This window comes from Acanthaster planci, linkage group LG05 (genome assembly GCF_054643075.1).
Source record: "Acanthaster planci isolate LZ-2023a linkage group LG05, COTS_SCS, whole genome shotgun sequence".
Taxonomy (NCBI): Eukaryota; Metazoa; Echinodermata; class Asteroidea; order Valvatida; family Acanthasteridae; genus Acanthaster; species Acanthaster planci.
In genome coordinates this window covers 17947681-17962523 of record NC_141781.1, presented here as the reverse complement: position 1 = coordinate 17962523, position 14843 = coordinate 17947681, and the positions used below count along the sequence as shown (strand labels likewise).

The 14843-nt window shown below is 40.5% G+C and overlaps 1 protein-coding gene across 1 annotated transcript in view; it reads left to right on the top strand.

The window, feature by feature from the left end:
* Window positions 1–14843, top strand: part of LOC110987618 (uncharacterized) — a 58157-nt gene that overhangs the window by 22406 nt on the left and 20908 nt on the right. Inside the window, exons 12-14 of the mRNA XM_087137315.1 lie at window positions 8535–8670; window positions 9617–9969; window positions 10469–10607. Of these exons, the coding sequence (XP_086993441.1) occupies window positions 8535–8670; window positions 9617–9969; window positions 10469–10607 (628 nt within the window). The remainder of the gene's footprint in view (window positions 1–8534; window positions 8671–9616; window positions 9970–10468; window positions 10608–14843) is intronic.

Sequence of the window (14843 nt, the reverse complement as noted above, 5' to 3'; positions counted from 1 at the left end):
GTATTGAATATAGCCTAAGATGACCGCGCAGTTGCTTCATCAATTCGCAGAGCAGAGCTGCCTACCAGTGTATAGAGATCTGTGGTCACACACCCCAACCTTGTTTCCATGGGTACGGTCTTCGTGCGCCATGTTGGTTCCCACTATACCTTACGCGATCTTAAAACCCTTCATTGTAAGATTTAAGTATCCCACTATGTTGAACTAGGTCAAACTTGAGCCTCGTTAGGCGAGGGTAGTGATAATAATCGAAAAAATGTATGATTAGAGGCAGGGTAAAATTGGAATAGCGATTAGAAGGACTAACAAATGCACATTGTTGTTTTAAATTTATTTTTCGCCAAGGAATACATTCGAAACAACAAATGTTTTGCCACGTTGAGTAATATTTTTTTACCAACAACTTAGCAAAAGCTGCCAAAAGAATTTTCTGCGAACGCCAATGTTGCAAAACCCGAGGATGTGTGCTTCCACGGCTGCAACATTTTTTTTCTTACATCAAGCTGGAAAAGAGCCTTAAAGTATACATTCTTGCATATATAATGTCACCCTCGTATTGGCTAAGAAATAATTGTGATCGTTATAACAATAATTGGTACGCGAAACTGTTTGAAAAGTATCCTCTGTATCTCGAATAAGGAGATATACATGTAAACACACTCTAACGTTACTTGCATTTGCTGAAATCCAACTGCTGTTAAATCTTAAGACTCTTAATTTCAAAGCAGCAAAACGTAACGAACTTAACCTTGGATATCAGATACAGTATGGATGGGAAATCCAATGTAATTGTACATCATTTGCGCGAGCATCGCTGGAGGATCGGGGATACGGATTTGACAGTAGTCATTTGGGGGCAAAATCAAGGAGCCTTCTGCAAGAAAAGACACAAAATGGCAAAGAAAAAGGGGTGAAGTAAGTGGTAGGTCGGGGAATCGGACTACACAAATTTGTCAATGGCACCCCTCCTTTGAAAATTGTGTCATGATGCCCATGATCAAAATGAGAAATTTCTCAGAAGAACACAGTTTAGTTTAAGGCCGTGAACCAGAGTAAATCAAGTAATAGTAAATCCAACTATTTCAAGCTGGGTGAGGGGAGAAGATTGCAAAGCAACCATAGTATGGAGGGGCCTTACATTCAAACGCCTGTACAAAAAAACAGTGTCTACTAGTTGAACAAGACGAGTGTTTAAGATGCTGCGTATAATGGACCGCTGAAGAAAGTGATAAAAATGAGAAGTGGAAAGCCAGAAACGACGCTGATAAGGTCCCCACATTAGGTGTTTATTGGCATGTCTGTTCATTTGGCTATCTGTATAATGGCATCCCAGGTAAGTTTTACGTTTCGAGGCGCTGCCTTTTCAGCATTATCTTAATATAATAACCTAACTTGGCATATACAGGTGATAAGTCAATTTCCAGGGAGACTTTGCTCACTGTGGGACTGCGTGTATTGTTCACGTTCCCCATTGCCTTTTATTCTTCTCACATGTACACGACAAGGGGATACAGGACGCATCCCATTGGGTTAAGGTTGCACAAACACATAATTTGGATCCCGGGGTGTGCTCGTCACGTCATTCCATGTCACCCGCACACGTACGTTTGACGTATGACGTTTTTGACGTGTATGACTTTTTGTACCGGGAAAGAAACGATGAACCACGGCCAGAAACTGAACTAACCAGGAGGCCAAAAGGCTGAGTGGTAACGGTATACAGGACACAGACCACAGAGCTATTCGCTCCTAGCAGAAATAAATGGGGCTTGTACTGAATGGAAAAGGCACACAAGCCGTTGCCTCCCTCCCCCGCACTCACACCATAGGCCTGCACGTTTATGCGCATTTGACGCGGATCACGCTGAGTACGCGCAACGAATGGCGTTTTCGAAACAAGTGGATTTGGCTTAGACTCATAGAGTTAACATAAAAATCAGAGCGCTGACTCATATACAAACTGAGCGATGCCTACTGGGCGCATCCATGTTTGCGCACAAACCTATGGAAAACGCGAAATTTTGTATGGCTTTTGTACGGCTATTTGCATAACATCTGCGTCTGTTTTCTAAAACGATATGTCAGCAAAGCCGATATGTAAACATCCTGCAAAATCAGTAATGAGCGTTTCATTTTGCTCTGCTCCAAAAACACCAACGCATGTGCTTATGCGCTGCACATTTTGCCCTCACTTTTTAATCGGTTTTTATCAGTACCCGATGCGCACGACAGCCGCCGCTCCAGAGCTGTCAACTTACTCAACACTGACTGAATTAAGGGCACGATTTAATTTAGCTGAACTTATTCATCGAAAGGCAGCCATAAATAAACATGCATATTTGAAATCGGACAACCCAAACGCAGGCCAGTATGCGCTGCAGATAGATTTTGCCGTGATGCTTTTAATCTGATTTTCTTGGTATCCGGTGCACATGCATTTAGAGTACATAATTCGATATTCATTCCATATCTTCTGATTTTGAATGTTTTACAAGCAAGCACATGGATTCAAAAAAATGTTCTCCGTGCAGACAATGAGAAGTTAGCGCTCTTGTAATTTGATTTAATTTGAAGACCTCTTTTTGCTCCGTGTTTCGCGAGTGTGAGCGTTGTAATGATTATTATCTTCAGGCAAACTTGATTTGCAGTAAAGATGTTATAAGGGCCTATGCCGCAAACGTACGGCCTCTGCCAGATATGCGCTTTTATTTTTGGCTTAAAACTAGCGCAATGCGTTGAATTAGAATAGTGCATTACGCGGGGTTTAGTATGCGGTACAGCTGTTTATAGCTCTATGGTTATCACACAAACGCGAGTGGAAGGTGGAATAACGTTAAACAAATTGATGTACTGCGTAGCACCGTAGAGCATGGAAGAATCGGAAATAAAATAGAAGTAGCGCTCACCGGATGAAGTGTCACAAGCCAGACGACGTTTGAAAAAGTGAGGAAGCGCAACTAGGCGGTCAGCGTGAAGGATGCAAGTGTATAGAGACTTGAATATGTAACGGGCCAATGATTGTGAAGTCGACGAAAGTACGGAAAGCGTCGTAAGTGTCCTTCACGTGCGACGGCAGATGGCAGACGATGAAAGACATAACAAAGTTACAGTACTTGGGCAGCTCAGTAGGCGGAAGATGTGTCGGAAAGCTGAGGTTCGGCCTCCAACAGACAGAGATCTTTAGACAGACCAACGTGGCACCACCGGTATCAGCTCTTTCGATATCAAATTTATATTTATCCTTGAGTGAACGCTATGGAGTGTCAAAAGTGGACAACCCCATTTTCGCATTTTCTGTTAGTAGATTTTCGGGATTTTGGACTTTGCGTATAGCATTTTCAAAAAACGCAATTTTCCGCTAATCAAAATTTGGCTTTTACTTTAACAACTCTCGTGGTGCGTCAAAAGTGGACTACGAAAACTTCAAATTCTCACTGGCAAAATTACTCTCATGCTCCAAAAGTGTTCAACCCCATTGTCTCATCTTCTGCCGGTAGAATTTCGGGTATTTTGCAGTTGCCCAATCCCAGGAATTGAGGAAATTTGGATTTTACTTTGCCAATGGCGCCGGGGTGGTCCAAAAGGGAACAATTAGAACATTGAAAGGACCCTTTTCCCCCTACGTTGAAATGGAACGGTCTTAGGAAGACTGGCATCAAAGTACTATCTAAATTTCTGCTAGCAGAAAATTGGGTTTTATGAAAAGGGGTGGTGCAAAATCAAAAAACCACAAAATTTACGGGCAGAAAATGAGTAAATTGGGTTGTCCTCTTTTTGAGCATCAAATCAAATTTGCTAGTGGAAATTAGAAGGTTTAGTTGCCAACTTTTGAAGCGCCGCGTGACTTGTTAAAGTAAATCCGAATTTTTGCCTGCGGAAAATTGCGTTATTTTAAAAATGCTTTACGCAAAGTCCAAAATCCCGAAAACCTACTAGCAAAAAATAAGCGAATGGAGTTGTCCACTTTTGACTCTCCATAGCACGCAAGGCTTGCTGTTTCGATTTGGAGATGTTGGACTTGGCGTAACGGGTGCGGAAGTCAATGCGGCGAATATCAGAGCGGCAATTCTCAATGACCCGTTCTAGAGGTTTGTTGAGACCAGTGGGTGGGCACCAGCTGGACGACTGGAGTTGGCAGCAAGTGTTAACTGCTCCCGCTCTTCATGTTGACTGCTCCTCATCCTGACGACAATCCTGCCGCCAACACTGACTGCCTAGTTACACTTGTCAATTTCTTGGACTGTTACCCTCCTCTGGCTCGCTGAAATGGTCCTGACCATCAACATCTGCAGCTTTAATGGGAAAAACTACTTGCAGACCAAAGACGTTGCCGAGAGATTAAGGATGGGTACATTCCATGCCTGCCTTTTTGTTGGTCATCTCTAGGCGAAGATGGTGCCTAACTTTCCAGGGCCGACACCATTGCTATACAAAAGGTACAGTGATATTATTGGTGCTACATCGGGCACAAGGAAGGATGTCCAGAAATTCATTGATTACGCTGAGAACCTCCACCCAGCCTTACACTTCACTTCAGAAATGTCAGATGAAACCGTCACATCCCTCGACATCAAACTGCCCATTAACGGCAACTCACCACATCCGTCCACTGCAGACCTACCGACTCTTACGGCTATTTGCGCTATAACTCTTGAAACTCATCCCATGAAGGGCAAGAATGCCTTCTCATACAGCAAACTTCCGTGTCTCCGCAGACTTTGCAGCGATAAGAACATGTACAAACTGCGTTGTAAGTAAATGAATGGATTTTTCCACCATTGTGGCAACCCACTATCTGTCACTGACGCAGCTCTCCGCAAGATTTCTTCTATAACCTGGGAAACTGTCACAAAGAAAGCCCTGTCTAAACAGCAAGATCGCATCTCTCTCGTGCTTACATACCACCCGCTCTACCTGGCTGTCAGAGACATTCTCCTCAAGCACTTTAAGACGCTACTGGAAAATGCAGAGACAGGCACCATCTTTACTAAGTCCACCACCCTGCTTTGTTCATTCAGACGTGACCGTTCCATCTGCGATCTCGTTTTGCGGTTTACGCTTCCCACCCGTACTATTTGCATCCTAGATAATAACTTCTTCAGGACACTCCCCTGCAAACGTCCGAGGTACAATGCCCGTGCACACGTTAACGAGACATCTCGAATAAATGGTCCCTGGCAGCGCTCATTTTAACACCGGCAGTCACTACAGTTGTACCACTACTAATCTGATCTACAATGCCACTTTCTAACGCACCCTGTGGCGCTTCGCACTCGCAAAGCACCTCCGGAGCGTTTGTCGCAGACCACCTGGCTTGGCTGTCGCCCAACACTTCAGCGCGCCAACATACTCCACCGAAGACATGTGCGTCTCTTGTTACTACAGCTTTTTCCGACACGCAGCACTGCTCTTTGGAACAAATGATAATATTCCAAAGCATGAACATTGGCTTCACCGCTTTTGGTTTAAGTTTCAGAAAATGTGACGAGTTGGTTTTGTGGCTGTGTATGCCATGTTGGATAGACCAATGAGAACAGGTTTCCCAGTACATCAGCATTATTTATGGGGCTAACAAGTAACTTTACTCTTTAAAAGACTTCTGTGAGCCTACCTGCAACTAATTTGGAGTATACAGCAGATTCCATCATAAGTATACCCGCACTAAAAATAATGTTGAATCAGTTCGTCAGTTATGAAAACTATTAAGGAATCAAGCATTGTAAATAATTTATTATTTACATTCAATTCTGTGGGATATCGTGCAGGGACAGACAGAAATATTACATAGGCTATAGACCTAACGTCAGGCCGTTAACGAGTAAAGTTACGTCTAGAGTAACTAAGTTATCGATGTAACAAAAACAGTATTATTTCATATACACGTCGGTTAACAGTTGTCAGTCTTTAAAAATGAAAGGATATTATTTTTTCTTTCAAGTGGAGTTCGGCGCAACTGCAAAAACGAATACATTTTCTAGTTCTACTGATAAAATGAGAGTCAGGCACGATGGATCGATCGAACAAGTACATGGACATGTGAAACGATGAAGGGTCAAAGTTAAAAATACCACTGCGCAATCGAGACGAAAAAAACGGGCGACGAGCGACGCACGACGGACAACGCACGCGTGGGCGACGGATGACGCACGACGGACGACGCACGACGGGCGACGGCAGACATGGAATTCCATAGAGAACAGCACATCGCGGGGTTTGATTTGAACCGTGTAACACCTCACCCACACATTCTGTATCTTGATCGGTCAAAAGTGTGTCATGTGACGCTTGCCAGTTTTACTTTTTTGTACCATCACTCCACAAAGACTATTCACATGCAGCCTCGCTCTGAAAAGAACTATATCCGTAGCAACGAAACCTTGAATAGTACCCAGACGTGTATTTTGGCTCATAGCGTAAGCCTTTATTGTCACTCTCGATCCCGTTGGCCGGGTGACGTACTAGCTACAAATTTAATAGGTTTCAACGACAGAGAAAGCAACCCAGTCGACGTTGTGAAGGATCCAATAGTAAGAGATCCAATAGTGGCTTACAGGGGTGCTTGTTAATTCACTTCAAAAAAATTGGAAAGGGGCATGTGGAACATAAACGTCCCATTACTCCAGAGGACGTCAACAAATAAATGCTTCGCCAGTGAGGAATATCGCCCACCAGCTGGTATTTAGAACAAGGTGTTCATAGACATTATGATATATTTCAAAAGGGCAGACTTCAAAATACATACTAATTCCAACAAGTTCCAGTATCCATGTATCATAAAATGTGATCACCTCATGAAAAAAAAACCAGGGAAAATGACGACAAAAGTCATGCAGGGCTGATGTATGAAGTGCCTAGGAACCCCCACTTTCCTGCGAACACATTTCTACCGTGCACACAAAAGCTACATCCAACTGTGAATCTCTTTGGCAAAGACAGACAGACCACTTTTGCACCAGCTCAGACCAATGGCGTATCCAGCAGGGGATGGGGAGGGGGTAACTTGTTCCATGACGGATTTTTTTTCAAAGAATACTTCAGAGGTGAGCAGAAAAGAATGTAATCCGTATATTAGCACCAAAACCCCAATAAAACAGCACCAGCAACTAAAAGCAAGGATGTCGGGACCAGGAGTTCGTGATTTATATTCTCCCTAACGTAATATTGAATGAGTCCGAAACCGCATTCGATTTTGAACCCCCCCCAAAAGCTTGATACGCTGCTTGCTCAAACACGTGGTATTGTAATGCGGGACAATGTCCAACGAATTAAACTGACGGTTATTTCCATTGCTTTAGAGCTTTAAGCAACACTTGGTTCGATTCCAGACAAATCATGACTGTTTCTGGCCATCACTTAGAAACGAGCATCAGGAATTACAGCCATCATCTCATATAGAGCCCCAGCAATCATACCCAGTAAACACATGGTCAATCTTCCCCATTGAGGACAGCATCTCAAGAATCCTTATTTTGAGAGACGTGGCTAACTCACCAGTTCGCCCAGGCAATTTTTAATACCTCATCCCCAGTGGCTACAGATGCGAATATTAATGTTGATGCAACATCCAATCGCACTTTCCATTTCCATGGATGCATGCATGGTAATTTGCTTCAAATAAAATTTGAAAATTTAGTTTTGAACAGATGGAAACTCTGAAGGTATGAATATTAGTTTTATCTTCCAGCTGTTATATATTACCCGTAATTTGTCTTGATCTCTGTTTGTGAAACTTCCCCAAGTATTGATGTGATCTTGGTACTTTACAAGCACTGTAAAATATTGGCTTGACAAAATTGATATTCCCCTTGTAATTCTTGAATTAACTTTGATTAATGTTTTGGTGTTTCATTATTGATTTTCAGCTCAGAATCTGTGGGTGAAAACTTATAAAACAAATACTGCTTTATCTATCGGGAGGCTAGTTTACTTTACTATACCACTCGAACCAGTCAATATCTGTTCACTTTTGTTGCCATGGATCAACCCACTAGAATAGAGAATTCAAGTTTGCTTATATACACAGGGGTAAAGAATTTTACCAGCTTTCGTTCAAATGTGATAAGTAATCCCTACATTATCCATATTGATGCAAGATTTGACTATGGGATCGAAATAGCGAAGCAAGCATTCTGCATATGCATGCCAGCGACGAAATTTCTAGCGCCGCAAGTGCCAGGACAGGGGACAAAACCGGTGAGTGGGACACCTGCCCTGAGTGTTCGTCAGACAATGCCAGGTTCGACAAGAATACCCATCAAACAGTGGCGATTCTATTATCAATGAACTCTACACCAAGCTAGACAAGAGTGCAACTCACACAAACTCTATATACTTATGGGATCTCTCCAGTGCGGAATATAATTCTAGCAAGTAAATCAAGTCATCTAACTGTGAATTATAATTACAGAGGTACGGTATTTACTGCCGTAAAAGGGAAGGCTTGCATGACTGGCATAAAAAGAGAACAATGATTTCCTCTGTATAATTAGGTAACTAACTAACATCTAAATAAATTTCTTGTGGTTTTCTGACAGTTCTTCACTCCGAGCTTGGACAAGGCAGGAGTAATACGTTTTCCATCGGCTCTGTACACCCGATTTGTAAAACTGCGGTACAGAGAACTGATTCATCGTAGATTTCTTAGTCAAATTGAACTGTGGGGATGCAGAGGTAAGGCTTTGTCTTCAACACTGTCTCTAAGTGAACAGGATTTCTGAACGCCCGATCTATTTAACTTATTACGAACAGCATCAATGCACTGCCCATACAGACGCTTTAAAACGGCTGTAATCATGTAGAGTCTTTAATATACAATTTTTGGCATCCAAATTCACCGAAACTTCTTGATTTGTTTGGATGCTTATTTTGAAATTGCCAAAGCGAGCATGTGGCAAAGAAATTAGAGTAACTTCAAAATAGGCTGATGTTACTCATCTCAGTTAAGATGGGTGATTTTATTTGTTTCTTATTTGGTGATGTGAAAACTCTTTATTAATCCTAACCCCTGAGGGTGTACGTAGAATCATATTGAAATCAGAGGATTTGGGACTGTTAGCTATGTGGGGCCATCATGATGTACGTACTAATGGGGGTACATACGTACACCTTCAACACGAACAGAGGCGCGGGCTGGGAAATGTGAATAATTATATGCAGGGCAATAGAATAACTTTTGAACAAATTGACATTAACTCAATGCACCTTCTTCTTTTTCTACCCTTTATGCATTAAGAATCGCTATAAATTATGACTGGCTACCTCCCAACATATGGATCTTAACCTTACGAATGTACACGGTCAAATAAGTCAAAGGATTATGGAGTTTACGTTTTTGTGCAAGAGTATTTAATAGACGGCAACCAGGGCCTCAGTCACTGCTTCTTATTCCTTATCTTTTCAATCTAAGACAATGTGATTTTCCTTTAATTTCCTCAGTAAAAAGAGGAAACATTTTCAGGATGAACTGAGAAAAATGTTGAATAAAGACCTCAATACATGTACTACTCCGACTACAATGAGAGAAATAAGAAATTTCATATACACATAGTAGCATGTCGATAATTGCAATCACACTTCGTATATGCCATTCACCAGTCCTCTTTCATGCGTGTTAAAGGTCGTTGTGAGGATAAGCTGGGTGTTGAAGACGGGACAATCCCTGATGAAAGAATGACGGCGTCTAGTGTGCTTGAAGACCCCCTTGGGCATAGCAGTGCTCACTCAGCCAGACTTAATAACCAACAAGCGTGGTCACCCATGAGTACTGACACCCATCCGTGGATACAGGTCAATTTAGGCTCAGACACAGTTGTAACTGGAGTGGTCACCCAAGGAGGTGGGTTAGCTCACGATGGATCAACACAACGCCACTGGGTGGAGACCTACAAGGTGGGCTACTGTGGCAACTGTTTAGAGACTACTGCTGCTGGTTTAATCCATGATGTGGCTGATGAAAGCGGAAGAGTGCAGGTAATAAATTATTCCCTTCAAAAGAGTTCCTGTCAATGACACTTCAGTTGAAATTCAAAAATGTAACTTAAAATGGTATTGACACGTATACAGAGAAATGAACATTTTCTTTCACTCTAATGCAGCTTCCCTTTTTTGCCATCAGTCCCCTTCGAAAAGAGTGTGCGCATTTGGTACAGAAGCAGCCATTTCTATCCAAATCAAAATTAGAATAGAAACCCACGTTTCATTATCCTGTTTTTTCTATAAGAAAAAATGAAGAATGAAAAACAACTACATGTATATTCATCATAAGCCGTTCTAATGTCCAGTCAGTCAAGTTTCAATGGCAAAATATATCGTCCTTTTCTGTGCACAGCTGGGTTACTTTGCAATCAGTGTAAGTGCATGACCTCAGAAAGATGGCGACCACTATAAACACGTAAAAACTAAAGGCCATTGGTTAAGGTTCTTAGCCTTAAAAGTCATGTGTAAAATGTGAACTTCTCTTTTTTGGCAGGTCTTCTTGGCGAACTCTGATAGGGATTCGCCTGTTGAGAATCTTTTCAGTCAACCAGTCTTAGCAAGGCTGGTGCGAGTTGTGCCTCTATCTTGGCACGGTTTCTCTGCAATGAGACTGGAGCTTCTCGGTTGCCCAAGTGAGTTCTGCGACACATGTATATTCTCACAGAGTGCTGGTACTGAAGTGTAAAGGGCCCAAGTTTCATAAATTACACACTGACCTGAAAATGCATGGGCTATATACACACAGTCCAACTGAACACTTCTTATACGTGAGCTTGCAAGTAATGAATTGCTTATATCAAACTGAATTAAAAATAAACTGCTTAAACGTGAACGTGAGAGAAACCCTTTTATGGGGCGTTGGTTAGGGCCTATATTAAACACTCGTACAGAAGTTTTATTCATTCAAAAATTCCTTCTTGTCTGACGCTATAGTCTAATATTGCACCTCCTTGTTAGACAAAAATAAAACAGTTTATTAGTGAATTCACCTTGAAAGCGGTTGGTGTGTTGGGGTAAAAATATGGTGAAGATTATAAAAGAATATTGAGGCCAATATTCGTTGGTTGCAGTGTTCAAGTAAACTTTATTTCGTGGTCATGGTGTTGCTTGCTGTTTATAACATGTCAGTAGATTCATCCCTCTAATCAGTCTAGATCATGGGAAAAAGAAGAGCAATAGAGTCTGTTTGCCAACAGAAGAGATAGCTTTTTCGCATTCGTTTTGTTAAGTTGAAAAACGAATCTACTGCACAAACCTGATGGTGTAATTATTTCATCATGATCATTCGGGTCTAAGGTTTCAACATAACCAGGCATATACTTCAGGAAAAACATGCTTTAAAAAGTGCATGTACTCTGTAATTTAAATCCTCATCTGATCATCATCACATCAGGTAAATCTTCGACTAAGACACTTCCCTTTCTTGTTACCTGCAAAGTTTCAGCTCCATGGGATATGTACTTCAGGAGATAGAAGGCTTTAAACCATGAACCTTTAATGTCATGTGACTTGCCTCCTGATGACATCAGCATCACATCGGGTCAATATTCCTCTAAAGCCCTCCCTTTTCAAAATATTTGCAAGATTTGAACCCTATCGGGCATGTACTTCAGCAGATATAGGGCCTTGAAGAGTGCACCTTTAATGTCACGTGACTTGTCTCCTGATAACGTTATCATCACATGAAGTCTATTTTCCTCTGAAGCACTCCCTTTTCAAGATATCTGCAAGATTTGAACCCGATCGGACATGTTATTCGGGTTATATAGGGCCGTAAAGAGTGCACCTTTAATGTCACGTGACTTGTCTCCTGATAACGTTATCATCACATCAGGTCAATATTTCTCCAAAGCCCTCGCTTTTGAAGATATCTGCAAGATTTAAACCCCGATCGGGCATCTACTTCAGGAGATATAGGCCTTAAAGAGTGTGCCTTTAATGTCATATGACTTGTCTCCTGATGACGTCATCATCACATAAGGTCAAAACTCCTCTAAAGCACTCATCACTCGTCGTGTTTGGGGTTCGCAACTTAACACGTCCCCAAGCAGATCAGGTGCCAGCCATATTTTTTAAGCAAAAAAAGAGTAGAATCCGTGCAAAATTAATAACATTTGACATTTCCATAATGTCGTTATGAAAAAAGCGATATATCGGTATTGGACAAAATACGACGGTGACTACATCTGTATATGATTTGAAGAATATTCTACCCGATCGAATTTAATGGAATATTCAACGTTTAATAATAAATCACTTGACAACGTCATAATGACGTAACTATCTACGTATTATCTTCGATTTATGGGGAATACTTGGTGTAACTTTGATGACGATCAAATATTGCTAAGTTACCAAAATACAAGTGCCTGGAAAACGTTTACAAAATCCGTGGGCCGAAATAAATATTGAAAAATCAATAATAAATCACTTGATGACGTCATTATGACACCACAAAGTTTGATAAAGATCCAAAGTTGCAAAAGGACCAAAGTCAACGGCAGAAAAAACGTGCACAAAACACATGGGCTTTGGTCAGAAGAGGAAGAAAAAGAAGGAAGAAAAAAGAACAGAACAAAAAGAATGTCTTTTTCGCAAAATTGCGAAAAAGCCCCAAAAAAGGACAAAACAATGCCTTTTTCGCAAAATTACGAAAAAGCAAAAAACAGAACAAAAAAATTACTTTTTCGAAACTTGCAAAAAGCCAAAAAAAAACAGAACAAGAGTAATGTTTTTTTCGCAAACTTCCAAAAAAGCCAAAAACACAACTAAAAGAATGCCTTTTCGCAAAATTGCGAATAAGCAAAAAAAAGGAACAAAAAGAATGCCTTTTTCGAAAAATTGCAAAAAGCAAAAAAAGAACAAAAAGAATGTATTTTTTGCAACTTGTGAAAAAGCCAAAAAACAAAACAAAAGGAAAGTCTTTTCGCAAAATTGCGAAAAAAAACAAAGAAAAAAAAGGAACAAAAACAATGCCTTTTTCGCAAATTTGCGAAAAAGCAAAAAAAAAAAAATGGAACACAACGAATGCCAATGAATTATCTTAACCCGCTGATAAATGTAAATGGATAACGTTACGGGGCATAAACGAATAGAACTACGTCTAGTTCTGACACTTCGCAGGTCGTAACCCCATTTTATAAAGTGTTGAATAGGAAAAATGCTTATATTTAGTGTCATTGATAAGGTTAAAATAAGTACATGATTTTCAGGTTCCTCTAATAATGTAAAAATGGCGTCGCTACAAACAAAAAAGCACGAATCTCACCACCCATTGCACTCACCTCCATACATGTTGGGAAAAATGTGGTGCGTGCGCTGCAAGCAATTGGCCAGAGAGGGTGCGCTTCATCAAAGCAAATTGCGACAATTATTAAAATTATTTACTTACAAAAACTATGTTGAACTTTCTCCACACCTTAATTTCGTCCTCCATCTTTAGACTAACAAAGCACTCCCTAGTCTATGGGATGTAAAGTCGTTTTGATGGAAAATTGGTGCCGGAGTTACTGATGTGCATGTGTGGCTTACTTGGCCGCGGATGTCCGTAGTCAACCATTTCATATAGCATATTATGATCTGGCTGATTAGGGACATCTGCAGGTAATGTAATAACGGTCCAATAGTGTAATAATATACAAATATTGACTGCTTCAAGTGGTCTAGTAAACTAGCCTCTTGAGGTGATCCATGGAGAATTCTATTTCCAAGACGAAGCTGAGGCAAAATAGAACGCTTCATTGATCACCAAAGGAGACTAGTTTTACGAAAAATAAAGCAGTCAGTATTGTTTTATAACACCTCACCCACAGATTCTGCAGATTCTGTCTGTGGTTGAGATGTGTTATAAGATTGACCAATAATGCAATAACACGAAAATCTTGACATAAAGAGGCCAATGATATAATAAGTACCCAAAATTTCCGAAATACAAGCAACAAATTGTTGTCACATTATTGGTCTTTTTGTTATTTCGTCATCGGACAGTTTGGGGTTACAACATTATTGACCGATCTTCATTATCGGTTCATGTAACATCATCGGCAATTTCTATTTCATTATTGTGCAGTATTACATTTTTCATACGATAACATATGTCGGCATATGTCGGAAAATATGTAAATGAAATAGTAATGGCAGCGTTCGTTTTCGAGCGAAATAGAACAAACATTCAAATCCCCGTTTCTATTTAACAAATACAAATTCTATTTCAATCAGGGTGCATTCAGTTCAATTTTTCGATATTGCACTGGTTTAGTATATTGGTATTCATTTTTGCGTGAAATCGAATGCACCTCTACAATTCTGCATTCGCCTTAAATTGAACTCAATCTATTTCGGAAAATATGCAGGCAATTTTGCGGGAAGTGTTGTTTAACGTATGCCTGGTAACGAATTGGAATTCGCTTATGTGCTAATAGAAGTAGAAGTGTTAAGTTAATTTGTTAAATGTTTGAATATTCATGATTGAAATAAGCTATTCATGCTGCCACTGGAAACATACCGACTGTGGTAGGAAACCTATAAACACTGGCACTGAGGGCACTTTCCTTCTTGTGCTGCGTTTTAATCACAAAAATCTTAATTTTCTTTCTACAGTTTGACAAACACTATAAACATTCATGGGTAGCATGACAAAAAGTTGTGTGATGATTTTAGTACAAATGTATATTCTAATGAAGTTGGAGGTATGATTTGCAATTTTGAATAAATATCAATGAAAAGGATTAATGATCCACTTCCAAAGGGTCACGTAAAGGACATTTTTTTGGCGAATAAGAATGCATTATTGACAACTAATACGTCAATCCGAAATCCCAGTCACGTATCTGTAACCTCCGTAGTGAAACGTAATGCACATTCATTTA